The sequence below is a fragment of the Pteropus alecto genome, unplaced genomic scaffold (genome assembly GCF_000325575.1).
Source record: "Pteropus alecto unplaced genomic scaffold, ASM32557v1 scaffold86, whole genome shotgun sequence".
Taxonomy (NCBI): Eukaryota; Metazoa; Chordata; class Mammalia; order Chiroptera; family Pteropodidae; genus Pteropus; species Pteropus alecto.
Genome location: NW_006442109.1, coordinates 2,966,414 through 2,991,569, shown reverse-complemented (window position 1 = coordinate 2,991,569; position 25,156 = coordinate 2,966,414). Strand labels below are relative to the sequence as shown.

Sequence of the window (25,156 nt, the reverse complement as noted above, 5' to 3'; positions counted from 1 at the left end):
TGTTTACAATATGGAAATAACACTTTAAAGGAGCAAAGGTGGAAGCAGAGACTCAAGAAGCAATAATCCTTTGGTGGATCAGCCCACAAAGTGGTAAGAAAGACAGATTTATGATAGCTTTTGAAGAATGGATAAAATTTGTTGATGGGATTAGACAGGGTGACATTAAGAGGAGTCAAGGAAGACTGAAAGTTTTTGAGTGAAGGAAGACTAGAAGTTTTTTGGCCTGTACCAAAGAAGAATAAGATTACCATTTACTGGGTTGGCATGAACATGGGAAGAACATATTTGTGATGGAAAATAGTAAGTTCAGTTTGTCAAGATGGAGATACTTATTAAAAATTTAAATATAGATGTTGAGCAGGTAGCTGTTTTCTAGATTCCAGAGAGGTGGGTAGGAGATATTAGTCTGGCAGTCTTCAGCATATATGGTATTTAAATCACGAGTATGCATGTAGGAAAATGTATATAGCGAGAAGAGGATCCAGAACTGAACCTTTGAAGAACTCCATCAATTAGTCATTTCAATCTCATAACTAGTATTTTTACAATAAAACTGGCTTCATTTTTAAAGCTGTTAGCAGTTTCTAAAGTCATCAAGTATATCAATGAGACAACAATAAACTAAAAAGACTAGATTTCGCAAATCTCAAAAGAGAAAGAAACTAGCTGTTCTGATCAGAGGACTACTAGGAACTCAAAAAATTCCAAATACAGAGGTTGCACGATCCAGCGGTTAACTGCATGGTACATAAATTCAGACTTCCTGGATTTTAATTCTGGTCCCTACACTTATTATCTATGTGAATTAAGGCAAGGCACTTACTATGCAGTTTCCTAAGCAATAAGTTGGGGATAACTTATTGGACTGTTGTAAATGAATTAATACCTAAACTTACACTCAAAAAGTCAGCTATCATACTATCACTGACACTAAGTTACTGAAACAAAAGTTGGGAGAGACCCTTCAGCTGATAATACTAATTTTTCAATTATCTTAACCAAAGACTTGCGGCTCTGCTTTGATTTCAAAACATGGCCAAAACACGTTCCTGAATGCAATTCTCTGAACTTATAGCTTTCTGGATTTAAAACAAAGCCAAAATACATCCCCAAACTCCTTAGCGTGCAAAACAATCGCGGAACAACGAGCTAGTCTTAATTTACACATTAGAGTAAGCCTGTCTGCTAACAAGATCCATCTGTGTGACACAAGCTTCCAGTACCAGAAACCCTCTTAACCAGTTATTTGATTCTCCTCTGGTCTCTCCTCTAGAGAAAGAACGTGCTTTCGAAGAAAAAGGTTAAAACGAGCTTTGAATGAGAGTACAGCAAAGTGCCAAAAATCCAACTCTATAGCAGCAACAGGGGAAGACTTCTCGAGTAACCATCTATCCGTTTTCCCTAGTACTCAGGAGCACGGTGGGGTCAAACTCCTCTCTGGTGAGTTAAGGGGAAACAGCAACCTTCTCTCATCTGGCCCCACCCCTGATCCTGTCCCCTAGGACCCCTGGGAGCAAAGCAGCTATCCTCTCTCTCCCTTCTCTTGCGGGGTTCCCGGGTTCGGACCCAGGCCTTAGGCTCCAGCCTCCAGCCGCCCAGCCAGAGGAGACTCCAGGGGAAGAAACAATAGGGCCGTGGCAGCCGCCGTACCTCTCACGGTCGCGGCCGTCGAAGTAGACGAAATCGCCGTTCTGGACACACTTGGCACAGGTCAGCCGCCGGCGGGTGGTGTTGCACAGTGGACACCGCTCGACCGCCACGTACAACCCCTCCGCGTCGTCAACCGAGTCGACCAGGTCCCGGGCGAGTGGCCGGGGCCCGCAGCCAGGAGCCTCAGGCGCCCGGGCTCCCTTCCCACTGGGAGACGCCATGATAGTCTAAGAGCCGAGCCAGTCACGTGGGATTTTGTTTTCAACCAGATGCATCCTGGGCGAAGAGGAGGGGACTGAGGCTGTGCTGGGAGGGCGGGAGCCGGGCTAACCTCGCCGGCGGCGTGCTGGCTGCACTACTGCTTTTCCTGTCACCTGAGGGGCAGCAGGGCGCAAAGCAGGGAGACTTATGTTAGAGGGGGGAGTCAGCCAAACAAATGTCATCATCCGCTGGATCGTGCCAAGGCTACAAGTTAACGCCTCAACCTTGCGCAAGAAATAGTAATACGATGCCCCAAGGATTCTGGGAAAACGGACTGGGAACAAAATAAGAGAATTTGACTATGGATGCTTTAAAATTTGGCTATGGATGCTTTAAAATTTGGCTAGAACTACATCAAATAAGGTTGAGTGAGGGGGCTGGGTCTTGGAATGAGGTTTAATTTTGGCTCACCAACTTAATAGCTGTGTGATTTGGGGCAAATGCCTAACCTCTCTGTGCCTGTGTTTTCATCTGTTGAAAGAAGACATAATTACACTACCTACTTAACCAACGTCATGAGAATTATTAAGCAAATACGTTGAATAGTAATCTGATATACTTTACTGATAATAGCTAACAAGTGGAAACGACCATATTACTGAACATGGAAATCAATGTAGTATCTTTCTGAAAAGAGAACTTTAAAGTCATGGCCAACATTCCTCCTCTTACTATGGTTCACGCTCTAAAAATCTGAACTAGGTAGAATTTAACCTAGATAGGATTACTCCCAGTTTCTTTGCGGGAGGCAGGGGGTGTAAATTGGGTGGGTCGGAATATTATATCAGAGTAATTAGTGTTTGAATATGCCTCTAAACCACGGAAGGAAAAAAGAAAAGGGCTTACAGATCAAATTATATAGAGCAGTGATTCTCAAGGATTATTTCCATAAGCTGTCCATGGATGACTGCCCTAAATTCTTTCTAGCAGGGACTTCTTTCCCCTGTTCGATACCCAAAGATTCATAACTGCCTGCTAAGCATCAAGTGACTTACCATGGCCACCACAAGCTCAAAGTGTAGGAAAGTGAATTCTCCCTCCTCAAAAATCTGTTTCCTCGCCTTGATGAAAGACAAAATCACTGGCCACTTGGGGCCTTGAGTCATGTTAACCTCATCTCTCCCTGTTAACTTCCACATCTCCATCAAATGCTGATGAGTCTACAAACTAATTAGGTCTTGAATCTAAACTCATTTCTCCATCCCTTAGAATTATAAAAGCACACAAAAAGCAAAAAATCCCTATGCTGTTTCAAAATAGAGCTTATACTAAACCTGAATGTTTCCTGAATGTTTAAGATTCATTTTTAAGTGAGAGAAATAATTTTCTCTGATCATTTCAAACAAAAGGATATTTAATTTTTCTAAAGTTTTCAGACTTTCATATTTCATTTGTATTCTGACAGGATCCTTCACAGTGCTTATATCTAATGGCCAGGATCATCTACTCAGTATTTTAAAAGGCAAAAAATAGACACATTAATATCTATCCTGCTAGATATTATAGATAGTATCTATTTTGTGCAGTTATTTCAAATTTCTATATATTGCTATGTATTTTGAGAAAACACATCATGCACTACATCTTTAACAAGAACAGAGCATTAAATTTTAATGATGGTGCAAAATCTCTCTAGCAAGGCCCTAAATCTCTCAAGTTTTGAAATAACTTCATTTGTTCAGTTTTAAAAATAACATGAGTCATTTTGAATCAGAAGTTTTCTTCATTTCTTAGGCATGGTCACTCACATAGAATCATCCTTCTCAGAAGTCAAAATGTGCATGGACTATTTACAATTAAAGGTAGAAAAATCTAGCTGTTTCTGTGTTGTGCTTATGCACATGCAGAAACCAATATACTATGAGATGATGAATGATCTCAGGCTTTTTTAAAACCCTTTAGAATAGGATAGATGTTTTCAAATGCTTCGTAGATCTCAGAACGTTCTTTGGCACCTGTAAAGAAATCCAAGTTTATAAAATCTTTAATATAAAAACATAACCAAAATTTTTTAAGGCAAATTTCACTGTCATCTCTAATTACTTTTAATGTGACATCTCTTCAGGTGTACCTGAGAAGTAAAATTTATTCTTGGTAAAGAAAAGAATATTGTGACTACATCCACATTTCCATAAATACACACAAACCCTAGAGCAGAGTTTTCTAGTACTACGATGTGGGCGTATCAGATCATTTTTAGCTACAAAGGGCTCAGTATGAAATATGGAATATTATCTTTAAGCATGCAACAAACATGACCCCAGAACATGACCTTCATCAGCACTTGTGGGCACTTAGCTACCAACGAGAAGAACTTCCTTTGATCCACTCATCTGTAGTTAACATCTTGATTCCCTAATGTTAACAGAGAAACTGGAACTAAAGTTTTAAATTTCAGTTTATGAGAAGGGATTATTAGAGGGAAAACTGTACCACTGTCCCCCTTAAGAGTCTTAACTTTCAAGAGACCTTTACTTATAATAAACCACTCTAGGAGTTAAAGGGTTAAAAACATGAATTAGACATAGTCGCTGCCCTTGAGAGATATCATGTCTCACCACCACCAACCACCTCTAACTACTTCCACCTTCAAAGCTATGTAGGCACATTGTGCTAAGAGTTATAGCCTGGTATTACTTATGTTTATACGGAGCTATCAGCTAATTAGGAAATTATTATCTGATTTTATTGTGGGAAAGAAGCAAGGAGTTTAATGAAAAGAATACAACTGTTAGCATGAAGAGGAATGGCAAATAGGTTAAGCTGATAAAGACTTCTTTGAGAACTATAAAGTTCAGAGGAAGGCTCAGAAAGAGAGCAGAAATAACCTCGGAGAAGCGGCTATCTGGTTTAACTACAGGACTAATCACAAGGAGTACCAAAAGGAATATCACCAGATTTGAGAAGCTGGTAGAAATGATTAAGAACTGAAGATAAGCTATAATTTAAAAAATGGAAAATAGCAAATGTTGATAAGGATATGGAGAAATTGGAACCCTTATACATTGCTGATGGGAATATAAAATGGTCAGCCACTATAGAAAACAGTTTGGCAGTTCCTCAAAAAAGTTAAAATACTATTTACAACATGACCTGGTAATTCCACTCCTGGGTATATATCCCTGAAGATTGAAAACAGGTACTCAAATAACACACAGGTAGACACATGTTCATTCAACATCATTCATAATAGCCAAAAAAGGAAACAACCTGAGTGTACATCAACAGATGAGTGGATAAACGAACTGTGATATATACATACAATAGAATATTATTCAGCCATAAAAAAGAATTAAGTACGGATATAGGCTACAATGCAGATGAAACTCAAAAACTAAGTGAAAGCAGCCAGATACAAAAGGTCACATATTGTATGATTCCATTTATATGAAGTGACCAAAACAGATAAATCCAGAGAGACAGAATGCAGATTGATAGTTGCCAGGGGCTAGCAAGAGGGAGGAATGGGGAGAAACTGCTTAATCATACAGGATTTTATTTTGGAATAATGGAAATCTTTTGGAACTAGACTGAGGTGGTGGTTGTAGAACATTTTAAATGTACCAATGTTTGTGAATTAATCACTTTAAGATGTTTATGTTATGTGAATCCTACTTCGATAACTTAAAAATGTTTTTAAAGAATCAAAGATGAAGTCTTTATGAGATTCAAAGTCTCGAGAGATAAGGGCAAAAAGTTACTTACTCATTGCCAAGGAGTTTACCATCTGTGAGTCTCCACCCTCAAAGATGTGGGGTGAAATGGAGGGGGTGTTAATGGCACAAATAAAAGACACTTGGTACATTTGGGATAGGAGAAACCCCTGAAGTCTCAGCAGATTTTAGTTATGGCACTTAAATTTTAGTTTTTAAAGAGAATGGTTTTGTAGAAACCAATGAGTTGAGGCAGGAAGTAAAACACCAGTGCAATGAAAACTCAATGCCTCTAGTTTGATGGACTTTTATGGCTGCTGAATACATTTGAATAGAACAGCCTTCTTGTTAGGAGACAGTGCAATACGTACAGCAAACACATTCCCACTCCCTACCCCCCAAAAAGACCTAAAGCCAACATTCTTTTTACATTTCATTGAGTAACAGAGGATTGAAGTCCAGCATTTTGGGTAACTATGTACTTCAGTTTTATCACAGCACTTTAAAAAAAAATCATACCTAAAAGTACTGTATTCAAGCCCAAGGAATATAACATGCTGGCATCCCCTGGGGAGTAGAAAACACCCATTGCCCAGGAGGGACAGGGCACTGAGAGTGATTATTTTAAATCATAGGAAAATTCTAGACACAAAGGGCTTTAGGGAGATTATCTAGTACAATTTCTTTACATGTGGGAAAACTAAGGCCCAAGAAGTTACAGTTCCCCTGAATCATGAGTAGCAGCAATGGGAGAAGACCTCATGTAGCCAGTGTTCCTTTCTTTACATCTAAAGTCTTCAAACCAACAGTGTCAGGATCTGTAGCTGGGTGTTAAAATGAGGGGACTTAGTCAATTTAGTCAAATGTTTCCTCATGGAAATATTGGCATCAAAATGTTAAGGGAACCCAAAGCAATTGACAGATTGGATGCAATCCCTAACAAAATACCAATGGCATTTTTCGCAGAACTAGAACAAATAATCTTAAAGCTTATGTGGAACCACAAAAGACCCTAAATAGCCAAAGTAATATTAAGAAGAACAAAGTTGGCAGTATCACACTATCTGATATCAAATTATGCTACAAGACTATAGTAATTAAAACAGCATGGACTGTGTAAAAACAGACACATAGATTAATGGAACAGAACAGAGAGCCCAGAAATAAACTCATGCCTATACGGTCAATTAATCTACAACGAAGAAGGCAAGACTACACAATGAGGTAAAGACAATCTCTTCAATAAATGATACTGGAAAAACTGGACAGATACATGGCCAACAGACACATGAAAAGATGATCAACATTACTAACCATAAGGGAAATTCAAGTCAAAACCACAATGAGATATCACCTCACACATGTCAGAATGGCTATTATCAAATCAACAAACAACTGTTGGCAAAGGTGTGGAGAAAAGAGAACCCTAGTATACTGTTGGTGGGATTGTAAATTGGTGCAGCCATTATGGAAAACAGTATGGAGGTTCCAAAAACAAAGAAACAAACAAACTACTGTATGACCCAGCAATTTCACTGAGTATTTATCTGAAGAAATCCAAAACACTAATCCAAAAAGATATATGCATCCCTACGTTCATTGCAGCATTATTTATAATAGCAAAGATATGGAAACAACCTAAGTGTCCATCAACAGATGAACAGATAAAGATGTGATATACATGTAGAATGAAATATTACTCAGCCATAAAAAGAATGAAATCTTGCCATTTCTAACAACATGGATGGACCTAGAGGGTATCACACTAAGTCAGACAGAAAAGTAAATACCATATGATTTCACTTATAAGTGGAATCTAAAAAAAACAATATAAATGAACAGAAACAAACTCATGATATAAAGAACAAATTAATGGTTGCCAGATCAGAGGGGGTTAAAAGATGGGCAAAAAAGGTGAAAGAGATTAAGAAGTACAAAGTGCCAGTTATAAAAATAGTCACTGGGATGTGAAGTACAACATAGGGAATATAGTCAATAATACTGTAATAACTACTATGTATAATGCCAGATGGGTACTAGATTTATCATGGTGATCACTTTGTAAGGTATACAAATGTCTAATCACTATGTTATACACTAGAAATTAATGTAATATTGTAGGTCAACTATAATTGAAAAATAAATTTTAAAACATATGTAAACAACAAAAAACCTTTAAGGGAACATAAATTGGCTCCATGCTCATTAATAATCAATAATCAAACATCCCAATTTGTAATACCAGACTCCAATTAGATGACACTTGCCTTTTAAGCAAGACTTACCAGTCCTCTCCTTCAGGTTTTAATGGTCTGGATGGGGATAAATACTATTCCTAAGCCTGGTGGAAATTCTATGGCTGGTGCACTGGAGAAAGAACTGGCTTTGAGGTCAAATGATATGAGCTCAAATGCCAGCTCTACCACTAACTAGTTTTGAAATCACAGGCAAATTGTTTACCTTATGAATTTTAGTTTTCTTACCTATAAAATAAGGACAATCACCTTTCTCAGAGGGTTGTTATAAAGGGTTGAGTAAAGGTTTGTAAGAAGTCCTTTGTAAACCTTTACATTTTACAAATTCTAAGCTGTTTTTATCGCTCTACAAGAATATACTTCAGGTTAGGGATGTTGGGATGGTTGGTCCAAGTACACACATCTCGTCATTTGGTTCTGTAAGAGCCAGTATAATTACTGCCAGATGGGGAGTGTGTTATATTCACTTATATATACTCAGCAGCTAAAACAGTATGTGTGCCTGGAAGTCACCCAAAGTTTATGAAATATCTATCATCTGTCAGTTAGGTTTGTAAGCTTATCCCTATCCTTTAGCCAGTCCAAATATCAATTTCCAATACTACTTGGATTTTCTAATTCTATTCTTATACCAAGCCATAACTACACATCTTAATTTCTCAAGTAATATCATGTCTGTGTGCACACAAGTGAAAATCTTACAAATTGAAAAAAAGGCATTAAACCTCTCAAGGTATGCATTTTACATAATATACTAAATTGCTATTAGTGGACAATTACCAGTAGCGATTGACAGGGATAGTCTGTGTCTCTCTCTGGCCCACTCACTAATAAATCAGTCCTGCCGTTTTTATGTTCTCTGACCTACTCATTGCCGAGGACCACTAACATCTAGCTGATTGAGAGTGACCCTCAGTAACAAAGACCCAGCTTCTCTGTCTATTATGCTGGAGAAAAAAAAGTAAATGTGAAGCATTTTACTAAAGTCTCTTTGGAGTCGTATTCCTGTCATCAGGCAAGGCATCATCACAGTAAAATTCCAGTCTTTTTCAATGCTAGGGAAAAAGCAAGGAGAGTAGACTTTCACCAAGATGATGATAATAATAGCTAATGTTTACACCACGCTTACTTTATTCCAGGCACTGTTTGTGTTTCCTCACAACACTTAGCAGATAGCATCTATGGCCAACTGCATTTCATAAATATGGAAGTTAAGGTGGGGAACTTAAACTCACCCAAGTTCATATAGCCAATAAGTGGTAAAGCCTGGTTTCAAACTGGACAGTTGGCCTCCACAGTCCATCCTCTTAGCCACGCATCTGCTGCCTCTCACTGCTAAGAGTATTTATCATTTCTTCAACTGAAAAGATTAGGGAGATGGTGCACAAAAGACCACACAGGAGTTTTCAGACATCTAGAGAGCTGGGGGGCAAGGCAAGGACTTGAAGATGGCAGAATCTGGAGCCAGGCTGCTTAAGTTCCCACCTGTGCTGCAGCACATACAGCTGTTTGACATTGTTAAGGTTATTTAATCTCTCCATTGTCCTTATTTTACAAGTGAGGAAACATATTAAGTACAACCTCACAGAGTTAACTAGATCCTATATAAAAACCCTTAGCACAGTGCCTGGCACAAGAATGCCCAACACGTTAACTGTTATTATCTCTGATCTTCAAAGTCAAAGTTGACATATTTGCTGTCCATTGTATATTATTCTGGCAGACCCTGCTATACTGTTACTTTCATAGTGGTTTGAAAAAAAACATGGGTCCTGGATGTCACACCAGCCATAGAAAAGCAGCATTGACCTGGAAAAAGTGTTAAGCTTAGCCTGGGTCTCATTGCTTTTTGCTGTCAGGAACAATGACAAAGTAGAATAGCAGGGCCTGTTTGTCTTCAGCTCACTTAACCATAGAACATTCAGATGTAGCCCTGGACATGGTAGCTACAGCTTTGCACCGCAGGAGAGTAAAACAATTTTAAATTTTACATGGACACATTATTTTCAAAGACTCAGCAAAAGGCGCATGATACAATAATTGCCAATTGCCACTTATTTCTAATATTTCTACAGTTCCTACCTAGGGAAGAACTTGGATTCATTATCACCTACAGTCATATTCAAAATGCATTTGCAATTTCAGTACTCCAACATTTTCTAGGCAAAAATCATTTACCCTTACTGGGAACTTGCTTTCAAATGGCTCTGCAGAGTGCTTGGTCTTGCCATGTTGGACTAGACTATGTGAGCCTCTAGGACTCCACTGGACACTCTACAGTCTACACGACCATCCTTAGCTGAGGTTCTAGAGGCAGGGCTAAAAAAAAGTCCCTTTTCCCAGTTATACACCCAAAATTAGGGCCTTGAGTTTTTAATCCCTTTGTAGGTGAAAAGGGTCTTGGTACCTAAAGTTAAGAAATAAGGGGCATTTGTCTCTAAGTTTAGAGCAAACTTAACCTAAAACATGTGTTTCTAGGTAAAGATACTTTAAGACAATGCAACATAAACTGGAAAAATCCTAATAGATAAGTATCTATATTTCAGTAGTAAGACAGACTGGCTTTTATTTCATAATCTAAGCAGAAATTTGGATTTCAATTAATATATCTCATTTCCTTCTCCACAGAAGTAATAATCTATGTCTTGCAAGAATGAAGAAATTTGGCTTTGCCTATTCTATGTGCTAAACACATTAACAAATTTTAAGGCAAGTGTATTGGATGGTCTTCAGTATTGGAGGTTGACAATCCTTTGTTTTTGTGATGTGTAACTTCTAGCAAATGTGTTCATGACAGTAATTTTTCCTTTTAATTTGAGGCAAGCGGGAAAGTTGGGATGAATTAAGGATATTTAAAGAAACTTTTTGTGTGTACCTATAATTGGAACTTAACCTACATCTGGCCATTTTCACTTTAAATAAAACCGATTCATAATGACACATAGCACATATATGAAAGTATCCTTCCAAAGTTCTTGAAAAGTTTGTTCCCTTAAGTAGGGCATATATTGACCTCCAATATCTATACTATTCGATTTACTTGGCAGGCTTTCCCCCCATCATTTAGGACATACAGAGATAAACTTTGTCAGCCACTAGGTCTTAATTATTTCAGATTCTAAATTGGTGGCATCTGAGGAATTGTAGCTTTGCTGTATTCAAAAAGTTCTTGAATTCCAAAGTCTTCTTCCACTTCAAAGACACATTTTTTATTTCTTAGAGAAAAGCACACTACAAAACTGTACTGAGAATTATAAAGCCTTAAGAACAGACATTCCACATTGCTGGATGTTGAGTGATAACTATCGATTTTTCTGAAATTAATTCAGATAATGCAAAAATCTCAATTTTTTTTTTTAGATGAGGCAAGATTTTATAAAATTCTAGTTTACTTGGAAGAATATTCAAGAGGAGGTAAGAAACACAAAAAGAGAAGCAATGAGAGAGAACCAGCTCTATCAGATATAGAGTCTACTAGAATTAAAGCACATTTATAGCATAGTATAAATACAGTAGAATTATTATAGTATATATCTGGAGCAAAGGTGAACAGACTCATATATAAAAATAAAAGTCAAAAGGAGTCATCACAAATTAATAAGGAGGAAAAAAATACGTAGTATTCAGATGGCTTGCTAGCCATTTAGGGACGGGGCACAGAGATCAATTTGGCTCATGCCATATAAACTTGGCATTAATTCTGGCAGAGTAAAAAGTCAGACAAAAATATCAAACTTCAGTAGAAAGATATGGGAAAAAAGTGTCTCAATCTTTTGCCTCAAGAACTTAAAAAATCTCCTATAGGAGAACAGTGCTATATATCCCTTCCTAAACAATTCCTAAGTAATTGGTACTTAGAATCTTAGAATTCTTAAAAATAGCCATATCCTTAAACAAAAGTTCTATCCACAAAAATAAAGTAATTCTCTACACATAAAAATAGCCAATTGTTTGTGCCATTTATAAGCAGCAAAGAAGGAACATTTAAACACCTGACAATAGGAGAATAAGTTTGATACAATAACATGTTAGAACAGAGGTCAGGAAACTTAGGCCTGCTGGCTAACTCTAGTTTGCTGCCTGTTGAGGCATAGTTTGTGAGCTGAGACTAATTTTTATGTTTTAAATGGCTGGAGGAAAATTAAAAAGAATATTACATGACAAATGTAAGTTATAGGAATTACATTAAATTCACTTACCAGAGGCTTTTTCTTTATGTAATGCCTATAGCTACTGAGGCACTACAATGGGAGAGTTCAGTTGTGGTGACAGAGACTCAATGGTCTGCAAAGCCTGAAATATTTAGTATTTGGCCCTTTACAGAAAAAGATTTGCTGACCCCTCTGTTAGAACATTGTGCAGCTGTTAAAAGCTTTCACGAAGAGTTTGCAACAGTGAGTTAAACTACATGTTCTAATGGTTAATTAAAAAGCAGGATGTAAAGATTAATATACCTATCAAAATGACATAAAAACATGAAAAAAATACATTGTTTTGGTTTTGGAACCAATGATATATTTCTATTTTTCGTGAATTCTATTTGGAACCAATGATATATTCCTATTTTTCGTGAATTCCTATTTTTCGTAATAGCAAGAATTGCTTCATAAGCTGTTTAAAAGGAAAAGCAAAGCACATACATAGCTAATGAATTTTATGAAAGTCAGAAAATAATTTTAGAACTTACCTGTCAACACAACTTTTCCTGATACAAAGATAAGCAAAACAATTCGTGGTTTTACCATTCTATATATAAGGCCAGGAAACAGTTCAGGTTCGTAACTGTTAAAATACAACAGAAAAAAGTTAAAAATGGCACTATTCAACTACTTTTCCATATTTGAGTTGCATATTAAAGCAGTTTTAAAAAGCTATTTTGCCAAAAACCCTTCAGCCATCTTGATAAAATTAGTCTTGAGTGTCCTAGGTAATTTCCTGTAGCAGTCAAGAACAGAATTAATTTTTGGTCATAATATTTTTTTCAAGTGTAAGTCATCTTAAGCCGTTAGAAATTAAAGTAACTTAGGGCATCAGGTTTAATGTATTAAGATCTTGTTGGTTAAGCGTTCTCTATCTTTCCAAGAAAAGTCTGCCAATATATAAACACGTTTTCTAAATTTTCCAAGTTCCCCCAATAGTGAGCATATTTTGTAGGCATTTATAAACTGCTAAAGTTAACATTTTTAGCAGATAAAACCTAAAAAATGGTCTAGACCATTGTTTGTCTTTGGACAGGTACTCTATAAAGAAAGAAAACCAAACTATCTCAAGTTTTAAAAATTCAGGATTTTTAAATATGTTCTCATACATACTAACTCATTCCTATTTACAACTACATGTAAGCTGGCTTCTCCATGGAGCAAAGGATAGGGCTAAGAACTGCTTCTCCATACTTTAGCATAGAGAAGAGAGAGCACTTAGAAAAGCTCGAGAAACCTACAAAACAAGTCGAGAAGTAAGAGGAAGCTGATAAAACTATTCTCAGAACAATGGCTAATGGAGAACAGATATAAGAAAAAGAAAACCAAGAAATAGAACACTATAATACACGTGAATCTTTGCATTTAAAGGGTGAATCCAGATGACATGCGAAACTCCATTCCATTCTGCAATGATAAGACCCATATAACAGCAGATGTAAAACCTCTTGTTGGCACCAGAGAGGCATCATAGTGGCCACCCTTCTGAAATATATGGAGGTTGCAATGAGTGGACTTGTCCTCTTGCAACATCATTCCATTGCAGAAAACCACTTCCCAACATCGGGGAGACAATAAGACCAGCTAGAGCATTGGAAAATCCCTTAGGAACTTGAGCCAAGAAAGTGAAGGCTGGGGTACAGAAAAAATGTTCCTATTTGATTTTCCATCTGAATCTTAGGACTCTACAAAGGAAAAAAGAAAACAAAAGTATGTAAATAATGATGAACTGTATTTGGCTTTCAGAACCATGATTTTAAGGTGCGAGCATAATAGTCTCTTGATTAATAATTTACTTCATTTATCCTCTGCCTCATTTCAAAAGAAGGTTCAGGCAGAAAAGAGAAAGAGGTTTTGGTTAGGGATGGAGAATACTTTATGAGGATTGAGAATAACAAACAGCTGCCGATCTCTTGGCCAACCCTAAATTGACTCATTGTTCAAGTCTCAGCTTGAATGGCACTTCCTTTAAGAAGTCTTATTGATCTCCACACCTCCTCAATGATGTTAAGTATCCCACTTGATGGTACTAGAGCACTTCAAAGGGTGTTCACCTTCACTGTCACCATGTTTCATTATTATCTTTAGCTTGTGTGCCTTCTCTTTCAGACAGTGAATGCCATTAGGGCAAGGGACTATGGCTCTACTGATTGTCACTGTCAGTGCAGTATTTGTTACACAGTAGCCACCTAGATTTTACTCTTTTAAGAAATATTTATTATCAGGATATCTTTGACTTTAAATTGAAGGGAAAAGAGAAAAATGCTCAGAGAAAAGTGAAAAAAATTAAAGCATAGGAAGATTGACAGAGAACGTACTCGGTATCAAGGATGATATTTGTATTATCTGATGCTGATATTTATATTATTAGATGCTAATAAACACAAATTTGTAGAACCTGGGAAATCAAATGACCTTGAGTTTTAACATAAGGCAAATTTGATCTGATAATTATAACTGATGTATGCCATTGCTCCCTACAAGGCTACAGGCAATTACAGGGAGGCCTCATTTTAAAGATAAAACCTGCTGAAAAAGAGGAGTTTTAGTGCCCCAATGTCATGAATACTCACACTGGAGTTGTAATCCATAACTTAAGGATGGAAGCTGGATGGAGAGCATTTGGGGGAAGCAAGAATGAGACAAGAATGAGATAGTTGTGTGAATACAAAGCAAGCTTCCTTGCCTAATTAAAAGATGGATGAAATCATAAAGCTGGCTCAGAAGGAAGATAGAAGAGTGATGGGCCCACTCCAAGTGGCTAAAAGCAGTGCATCTGATGCGTTCTCTTTTTGCCCTACTGGCAATTTTATCTTTCAGAAGGTAGAAGTAGTCACAAAGGGCACTCTTACTCTAGATTTAAATCTGATCTGCAATGTTGGTGGACAAAAATGAAACTTGGGAGGGATCACACACCTCTTAGAGTCCTAAATGGCCAGAAAGAGGAATACAAGTCTAATATAATCATGTACCTTCTAATTCAAGCAGAGATCTTTCATATGTTCAGGAAAAGTTGGTTCAGAGGAAGAGACTAAGGCCCATGGTTGAGAATCTGGAAGATAAATAAGCTGGCTCATTTGCTGAGAGACTCTTAAAAATGAAGGTTTTACTATGTATCTACAAAGTAACCCAAACTGAAGAAAGAAAAAGATACTTAAAGAGGCAATATGTCTTGCATGAGGGGCTTCCCAGCGAACTCAGTGAGTACATCATGGGCACTCAAGAAGCAAATGCTGAAAAAAATTGATGCAGAGGAAAAGAAAATACAACCAAGGGAAAAATAAACATTGCCTGAAGAATATCATAAAAATAAATCTCAGAATGAACTAAAAATTTTTTAAAGGAAGAAACAAAGCAATTGTTAACTTCTGTTCAGATCACGTCTCAAAGGAAAGTTAACAAATGTTAGAGAAAGCACAATTATATGATCCCTATCTGCTTTATTAAACAGAATGAGTACTCAAAGGCAAAGAGAAGGAAAATGTTGGAGTGAAAGGACTTAAGTTCAAGCTAGATCAAGAGAATTTAAGAACATCTGTGGGTTCTAAGGCAGTTCAAGTGCCTTGGCCCAAGAATATGGCCCAAGCAGTGGTGGGATTTGGTGTTGATCGGTCAACCTCCATCACTGTTCTCCAGGGCCTGAGATGGATGGGGAAAGCACCAATGCAGCTGTGGGAGGGGGAACATTTGCTATTGATAAGGGAAGCCAGGCAGGCTAGAGATACTTGCCTAGGAAAATGGGAGGGGGAACATTTGCTATTGATAAGGGAAGCTACATTTGAAGAAGCCAGGCAGGCTAGAGATACTTGCCTAGGAATATGAGTACACTAAAGAAAATCTTCAAAGAGGACAAAAACTAGATAAGATTACCTTCATAGAATGTGCTATGGCCATTCTTTTTTTCATCTTCTCCCAACCCTTTCTTCCCTCACTAGCTGTTAGCCCCTTCCGACTTGCCTACTCCGTTGCACATCCCTTTTCTTCCCTTCGTGGCTATCATCTCCAAGTCAGGTGTGCTGTTTTAAGAAATCTAGACATCAGTGGGTCTCAATGTGTGGGCCACTGGCCAGCAGCATTGGCATCATCCGTGAGCATGTTAGAACTGCAAATTCAAGCAAAATCTTGCAGCCCAGGCAAGAATGTGTTTTAATAAACTGTCCAAGTGATTACTATATACTATAATTTTGAGAACCACCATTTCAAAAGATTGGACATATATAGTAACCAATGAGGACTTAGGCATAGCATCTTAACCCCATCACCTATTGTGCCTTTACCAAAAAATTACACTTTCTCTAAAAGATACATTATCTAAGCAGCCCATAATACATACAACTTTAACATCTCGGTAAACTCAAAGTTATATAACGACCATACCTACTAAACTGCTGATGGGTTAGCACCAAACCTTCCAGCCTGATGGAAAATCTCACATCACAGCTTCCAACCATGTTCTGAATTTTAAAATCGAGGAATCTGGCAGGGAACCCAAGCTTCTGCACCACACGAGCGTACTTTCTCGCTGCGAGTCGAGACTGCTCTTCGCTGGGGAGGGGCAAATGTGTTTAAAGACATCTAATCACCATGCCCTCCATATGAGTTGGGCTGTATTCACATGTTTGACTGTATTTCTACCCTTTGTACCATGTTTATCTTTCAATATATACTACCAACCAGTAGACTTGGAGGAGGACCTACGTCCCCTACTTTTGTCCCTAGCTCCTAGTAAAAAGGTATGGTACAATGAACAGTTGTTGAACTGGATCATAAACAGATTTTTGTCTTAATTTATCATCTACTACATATAAAACACCTTTTTCTTTTACTTGTTTTAAGTGCTATTAGATAAAATTAACTACTCCACTGGTTATTAAAGTGTGTCCTCAGACCAGCAGCAGCATCACCACCTGAGAACGTTAGAAATGCAGAGATCAGCCTCCATCTCAGATAAGCAGACACTCTGAAGATGAGGCCCAGCAATCTGTGTTTTAACAAACCCTCCAGTGATTGTGATGCTCACTAAAGTTTTAGAACCATCTATCTGGTCTATAGGTATGTGCCATTTAGATGGGAACAATGGCAACAAAAATAAGGACACATTGCATATTGAAGTTATGAGCCAATCGAATAGCACAGACATGATGTCAGGACTTGGGCCTTTATGGGACAAATTTATGTTAAAAAACATGAATACCTCAAAACCTGCTCAATTTTGCTCAGGCTTTCTTACACAATTGTCATTTAACTCATATGCAATATGACAAAGAAATAAATTCATCTAACTTTGTGACTGTGTTCCTCTAAGTGTTTGTTCTACTCCAACCCTATGTGAACTCCTGAGATTTGAGGCTTTATTTTTCATTAGGTACTCTTCAATGGTGACTGCCCAAACAAAACACTAAGGAGTAGGGGTTGCCAAACAGGGGCAACACCTGGTGGGTGAAGCTGACAATCAGAAGCACCTGAAAGAAAAGCCAGATGGAACTTGTTTGCTGGACCAAAGGAAGTATTCCATTCTCTTGCCTGTCTAGATCCTTCTCAGCACTGGCCCCTCATAACTGTATTAATTCCTTCACACACTTCACCTCACTTCACTTGGATTCTTCCCACCCACTTCTAATTCCTGAAATGTCCCTAGCAAGGCCATGTCCCCAAGTTAGCAGAGAAATAAACTGCTTTCATTTTAAAAAACTATATTAGCTTAATTGACACATTATATCTCCCATATGTTTATAAGGTTAAATTTCAAGAGTTTGCATAGCCTTGTAGGTTCTTGGGAGGTTAGCTGCGAACATCACATAGAAATTCCCAAACAACTGCAGTTAGAAGTCTAGATACATATTCTTGTACAAACATTAGAAAATAAATTAAGAACCTTGAAATGTCATCACCAGTGGTAAAAAACGCTGATAAATTTGACCCTTCTGCACTTTTCCTACACAAACACAGGTGTTTCCCACTCTGTAAAGTCTGGTTTTAACAACTAAAGAGAACAGGTTTGGATAAATTTGTGGAGATAATTCTGGTATCTTACACTAACCAAACGTTCACAACTCTCTATTCGAAACTCAAGAACCAGATAGATTTGGGTAACAGTATCTCATTCCCTGAACTCACTACCCAAGCTTTCGCTATCTTCTGGTTAGGAACCAAATGAATTCAGAGAGGGAAAGATACTCATCAGTGTGTGTGTAATATGAGCATATTTTAAAGTAAACGTTGGATAATAAACTTACCATTTAGTTGCCTGCTCCCTCTCCAACTTAACACGATATGACCATCCTTCCAACTCAATATACATGTATGTATTTGAATGGCTAAATACAATTTTATGATCTAATCAAAACTCTATTACTAGATTATTAATTCGTTGCTCTCGTTTTAAACAACGCTGAAATGAATGTCCTTGAAGATATCTCGCAGAGTTGTTCAATAACGACATAATGATGGAGATTTCTAAGTCAAGGGATACACATGTGAATCAACAGAAGAGAGGCCCCAAAACTTACACAAATGTAAAAAACTTAACTTGTAAAAACAAGTGGGGAGAAATTTCAGTAAGAATGGATTCAACAAATGTATTGAAGCACTGACTGGACATTTTTAAAAAATTATTTCACATTTAAATAAAATTCTAAGACTGGCTCTGCCCAATATGGTGGCCACTGGCCACACATGGCTATTTAAATTCATATTAATTAAAATTAAATTAAAAAATTCAATTCCTCTATTGTATCAGCTATATTTTAACTGTTCAAAAGCTATATGTGACTAGGTGCTATTGGACAAAATAGATATAGAACATTTCCATCATCTAGAGAAAGCTCTAGAGGAATCAAAACATCAACTTCACTTAATACAAAGCAGACCTGAAAAAGGCTAGAAAAATATATGGAGGTCTATATTTACATAATGTTGTGCATGAGGAATGCCATCCTAAGCATGAAACCTAACACTGAAACTATTTTTTTAAAAAATCGAATAGAGTGACTATACACAAAAAAATTTAAATTGTGTAAAAAAACCTCCACGTGATAAAAAACCATTAACATTAATCTGGGAAAAAGTATTTACAGTATAAAATAATGAAAATACTTAAATACCAAAAGAGAAACATCTTCATAGACTATTGGGCAAAAGACACAACAGGCAGTTTATATGCTTATGAAAAATTAGTCTCACTAGTAAATTAAAGAAATGTGAAAACAAGATAACCTTTTTGCCAAATTAATTTGACAAGTACAAAAAATATTAACACCTAATGTTCATTGGAGAAAACGGACACTCAATACCTCTCTAGAACAAGGGAAAATTGGCACAGCCTTTCAGAAGAACAATTTGCTACTCATTTTTAACACTTAGAAGAGCAGCTCCTCCACTAGTTTTATGCTGAAAGGATCTACATCAGTACAGCACAGGGCTTCCGCTGCATGAGATCCAGGAAAGAGGAGCCTTTTAAGAGATGCTTTCTGAGCTAATGCTCAAGCTAATGGCCAAGAAATATCTAATTTCCCTCCTTAAAAAAGTTCTATCCATTTATCAGCAATGAGGGAAATACACAAGAACTCCTTCCCTGGGTTTATAACAGGCTTTATCACTAGTGCTGCTTATTTTCTTTTTAATGCACCTTAAAAACAAGTGGTAACAGCCTAGTGAAGCCCCTTTGGTTTAACAGGAGGTGGCGGGGGGAGGGCTGTAAAGTGAGATATAATTCAGTAGTATGAGGCCAAATGTTTTTAATCCAAAATTGGCACTTCGTGACTTTAACTCTTCAGCAAAGTATTTTGCATCTACTATGTGTTTTAGAACATTAATGAAATGTTTTTAATCCAAAATTGGCACTTCGTGACTTCAGCAAAGTATTTCGCATCTACTATGTGTTTTAGAACATTAATTCTATCCCCTTCCCTGTTTTGTATACTTAATTCTTTGTCTGGTAGGGGTTGGGGGGGTAAGGGTCGTTCTTCATACCTTTTGGCTCCTGTGCAGACCATTTTCCCAGAACTAAATATGAGGGCTGTTGTCCTGGGCTCTCGGATCCTCATTATGACAGCAGCAAACCTCTATACATAGAAGCCAAAAGGACAATTAGCCTCTGCTAGAGTTAACACTATTCCATTTGAAAAGCTGAGCTGAACATGAAAACAGACTTGAATAAACTGAGATTTGATGGGAAAACTAAGAAATGTCTGGGTCTGTTCTCCTCACATTAAGATTAACTAACAAAAATGGTTGTGATTCTACAATGTACTTAGAAAAGACAGGTAAGAACAACAGTAAAGCTAAAATTTGAGTGCCTCTTATGTTTCAGGCCCTATTCTAAGAGCTTTGTGGGTTTTATCTAATTTATCCTCATGACAGGACTCAGGTAAGTCCATTATTATCCCCAATTAGTGCACCACCAGCCCTTAAGCTGGGAAGGAAACACTATTCAAGACTATAAGCTCTATGTGTCAGAGCTACTCAACAGGACAAAGGTGGGACTAACAATTTCAGATTTGAAGTGCTGGCAGATAGTGAAAGGACCCTGACTCAGAACTACAGAGTTGATCAAGTCCTACTACTGATTGCCAGGTGTTTACTAAAAGGTCCTCTCATGCGGTATTCATTTTGTCAAACGCTCTCGGCAGCTTAAGTGCCAAGACAGGATTTCCTTGGCTGTCAAGTCCAAGTTCAGACAGGTCACATGCACTGAAATAAAATGAAGGAAGAGCTGAGGATGGTGCAGAATAAAATACGCTTAAAATGCCGATTGCTCTGTACTGTGGTCAATCATTGCAGCAGCCAGAGAATCTCATTGTTTCCATCATCATAGACTGCTATACGAAATATAAAAAGGAAAGCTATGTTGTATTTGCCTAACATTCAGGTAACATTTGAATTTAGATGTCAGCAACAACACTCCCACAACAGCAAAAATAAATACTTAATCCATAAATAGTTGATATTGGCAAGATCCTCTGGGTTCCTACTAATATGGTCTTTTGCATCTAACTCCATAAATCCTCCACCACCCAAGACAGGGAACTTTCTCCCAGTAGAGACTAGGTCTTACTCATCTTTGTACTCCTAACTGCAGGGCCTGCCAAATCATTGAATGTTGATTGAATTAACAAATCCACTTCCGAGGTAAATAGGCCACTGAAATGGGATGCCTGGCTTTGGCAGGACCCAAGGAAGATTTTATTAACCTTTGACAGGAAAAAAAAAATCCGTGAATCTTACATTAGTAAGCAGAAGCTTGAACTTCACACTTTAAATGATTTAGCTTTCTCAAAAAAGAGAACTTGTAACTGGAAAAATACACAAGTGCTGGCTAGGTGGGACATTTAGAAAAAATTATTTCCAGAAATATAATGGCATTTTAAGAAAGTGAGCATCCCCATAGTCAGGCTGAAAAGTCATACTGAAAAAATTTTTTGATGAAAAGACAAGGGTCTTAACTTTTAGGAACTGCTCAATCACTGCTTTATTCAACATAGAGAATGAGATTATTTTTTTAGAACTTCAAAACAGAATGGGGCAATTAACCTTTTGAGTTGCCAAATGCTTTTTCACATATTTCTTCTTTTTTTAAAATAAAAACAAAGGAATGAATCAATATCATGATCATATGAAGGAAAGTTAATTGAAATAGAAGCTAATTGTTGAAATACTGAGAAATCTTACCTTTGGATTATATTCCGCATTTTTTGCATGCAAAGCTATTTTCTTTAGATCCAATTTACAGGCCAGGTTTGCAGTGGAAACTATATTTCTAAAGACATAAGTCAACTTAGAAAATTACACCAGATATAAAAGGTAAAGAATTAAAACACTAACTTCCTCATTTCCTAGGTTGTATATGTGACTTCCTAGGGTGATAATTATTCTAAATGTGAAATACATAAAACATGGTCCCTAATAAAATATAAAAATCCCAAAGTGAAGTACTAAAATAGGTGGTCATGAAATTTTAGGAAAAGCTGACTAAAATTAAGTTCTAAATCTTTTTCAAAACTATGCCTTAAATAATTTTTAAAAAAAAGAAAGAAAGGAAAAGAAAACTATGCCTTAAAATAGCATAATTCCAAATCAATTTGCAAATCAAATTCAATTTTACATCTTTATATTCTTTGGGTTTATCCAACTCCAGCCACAATTTGCAGCAACTCCAGTGCTTTAGTATAAACAATACAATCTTTCAAGAATGTATATACTCTTAAACTCTACTTAAGAGATCAAGAATTAGTGCTTCCTTTTACAGATAACCAAACTGTCTAACGCCACAATCTGTTAAGAACTGATAAACAAAAGTAAAATCTGAAATTCTTTTTTTTACTATTATCCTGAAATTAGCTGTCATCACATTCAGGAATATGAAATGTGTACCCAGAAGCATCATCCATTGAAGACAAACAAAAACCAAAAGAACAACTCACTGTAGTTGAGGCATAATTCCAGAACATTCTGAAACAGGGGTCATTGGTGTCATGGGAGTTATGGATGCCAGAGGCAAGGAGTTTGGTTTTTCAGGAGAGGGCTGGACTGAGTTAGCATCACCGGGGTGCAGATGTGAATGGGAATTTGATGAAGAGCTACTGTTTAAACCTAGGGTAACATCTTGTTGGCTGGATAACAGCAGCTTACTTTGCTGATTTTGAGTTTTACAATTTTCTTCAATTTCATGCTTGCTTCTGACAGTCAGGTCTTTACTTTCTTGGGTAAGTTCGTCTGGTAGGAAGCTAAGATCCACAGATGAGAAATCACCAGATGTTTCTTTGACTACTTCAAGATGTGAATTAAACGCAGTCTCTGGTTTGGATGAATTAGATATGTACACATCATCAGGTACAACTGGGCTGAGCAGGGGCATCTCAGGTGGGGTGATGTCATCCTGGGCCATTTCCAAAACAGAGAAACAAAACACAACAAACACAACAGCATTTTATATCAAAGCGATACTACCATGGCCAGCAGGCAATGTGTTCAGGATGAGAGGCAATTCAAGACAGCTGACGTCCACTAAGTATCACTGAAGTTCTAGTATAGTGTTACATGTTACAGCACACTTAACAGAAACAGGAAAGTATATTTTAACATGCAGAGAAAGGATTTTTCACAAAATGTTTGTCCGACAAGTTAGATCTGTACTCAGTTGCCACTGTAAATCCAATTTTGTAACAGATGCAATTGAGCAATCATGATCTAAACTGTGTTACTTTGAAGAGGACAGGTTTACTGTACTCCTTAAATTGATTATAAACTGATTTAAAGTTTTTAGAGCTTTAAATTCACATTTTAAATAAAAGAACAGTAAGCAAAGGCAGTTTAAGATACAGCTGGAGCACTAATCAAGACTCCACTAAGGACTCAAATTGTTATTCTTTCCATCAAAGAAGAGATAAGAAAATGTGCTAGTTTCGTGAATTTACAATAGGAAAAAGTTATTGAAATTTAAATGGCAAGAATGGTTTAAATCAATGTATTGTATTTCCAGCCCAGGGAAGGCTGCTCAACTTCCATTACCATCAACTGAGGGAATGAGGTGTGTAACTGAGGAAAGCAGCTGATGTAAAATTCATGGTCTTTCTTACAGAAAAAATCGATTACCTTGGTACACGTATTACCACCTGCTTCACTCAGTTGTACTCAGATTCTAAATTTGGAGCACTGCTTGTAAGATAACTTCATCCCTTAGAAGATCTTATTCCGACAACTGAATAGTCACAAATGCCTCTTAGTATCTTTGTAACTTCTCTGTTACAAAGCTATCTTAAATAAAATGTCTGGCTAGGTCGTATTAAATTGTTCTTGTACTACAAGTCCAGCAGATGGCAGGGATGACTAAATGTTCGAAGAAAACACTGAGAAGAATGCAGTCATACTCTTTAAATAAGATTTTTGACCTTATTTCATTTTGAATTATGTAATTAGCTCCCACCTTCCCTTACCTCCACCTACAGATTGGTCCTAATAAAAGAAAGGTGAGGACAATAGCCCTGATTCCTCTCCATTGTTTCCTCGGCCTCTCCTGTCCTAGCTGGAAAGACTCTCATCAGCCAATTTACAGTAAAGCACCAAAATCTGCAACAGTCATTGTCTTCTCCTCCTTAATCCCATTTTGGCATTAGCAGAGGGCAAAGCTCTCACCTAATGAAACTAAACTTCAACAAGGAATTTAATGCTATGGCAACAAGATATTGAAGATGGATGTTTTGTGGCAATGGAACCTCGACAGCCTCCTTTCTAGTTTACCTGTAGGAACACACCTCAGAGGATGTACTTCTAGTGCATTCACTGCATCCTGGACCTTATATCTGAAGGTTTTTGTTAAACGGTTTTTGTAGAACCATAACTCATCTTCCCCCAAACCTTAGTTGTGTGGGCTCTACGATGTTAAACGTTGCAGGACTTCACTATTTCTACCTCCGCGTTACTACTATTTAACCCCGCCTCCACGCCCCCTTAAATCGCTCTTTCGCTTTTCTTTTTTGAAGACTCCGTCCTCTTTTCTAAAATATCTGCCTCTAAAAATTTTTTAAAATTAAACAAAAGAACTCGAAACTTAAGAATCACAGACTGAAAGAAGCCACAGGTGCCTCCAATTCGCGTTTTGAATTCACACTAGCCAGGTTGGAGTTCTGGTTGGCAACCTTGGGCAAATTATTTTGTCTCTCTCTCAGCTTCTACTTTTCAACCGAAAGATGGGGGTAAACAAGCTCACTTCTTAGGGTCGCTAGGAGTTTTATGAGATAAAGGCAAAGCCCTTGCAGCGCACGACTTGGCGCTCAGCAATGAAGCAGGGACGCAAGCCCTGACTCGGGGACAGTGCGACAACCTCCCAGCTCACCTGGGCGGCGCACTGGTCCAGGTAGAGCTCCAGGTATGTCTCTTCTTCCTCCATGCGCCGGAGGTCTCAGTCTTGGGGGATGGGGGAATGGATGAGGGGTGGGAAAAGCGCCCCGGCGAGCCGAACTGCAGCAGAGTCCGACTAGGCGTCGGAGGCGCTCGGGCCATTTATCAGCCCTGAGGCCGCACGCGGCGAGGCGGGGCCCGGGGGTCTGGGGTGGGGGTGGGGGGAGCAGGAAGGGTCCGTGGCCTCCGCGTGGATGGGCGGGAACTCAGCTTCCTCCCAGTCCAAGTTCCTGCAGAC

The 25,156-nt window shown here is 37.8% G+C and overlaps 2 protein-coding genes across 2 annotated transcripts in view; both read right to left on the bottom strand.

Annotated features, from left to right (window-relative positions):
• The window catches only part of ATG14 (autophagy related 14), a 35,671-nt gene extending 33,754 nt beyond the window's left edge, over positions 1-1,917 (bottom strand). Inside the window, exon 1 of the mRNA XM_006920157.3 lies at positions 1,654-1,917. Coding sequence (XP_006920219.1) covers positions 1,654-1,874 — 221 coding nt within the window. The 5' untranslated portion in view covers positions 1,875-1,917. The remainder of the gene's footprint in view (positions 1-1,653) is intronic.
• Positions 1,918-3,623: 1,706 nt separating this feature from the next.
• TBPL2 (TATA-box binding protein like 2) lies at positions 3,624-24,951 on the bottom strand. Its single transcript, XM_006920156.1, has 7 exons — positions 24,854-24,951; positions 22,443-22,897; positions 21,691-21,778; positions 19,993-20,084; positions 16,399-16,566; positions 12,510-12,604; positions 3,624-3,869 (listed from the first exon to the last, which is right to left on the bottom strand). Exons 1-7 carry the CDS (start codon positions 24,905-24,907, stop codon positions 3,793-3,795), a joined length of 1,029 nt encoding a protein of 342 aa, XP_006920218.1. The 5' UTR covers positions 24,908-24,951; the 3' UTR covers positions 3,624-3,792.
• Positions 24,952-25,156: the final 205 nt, after the last annotated feature.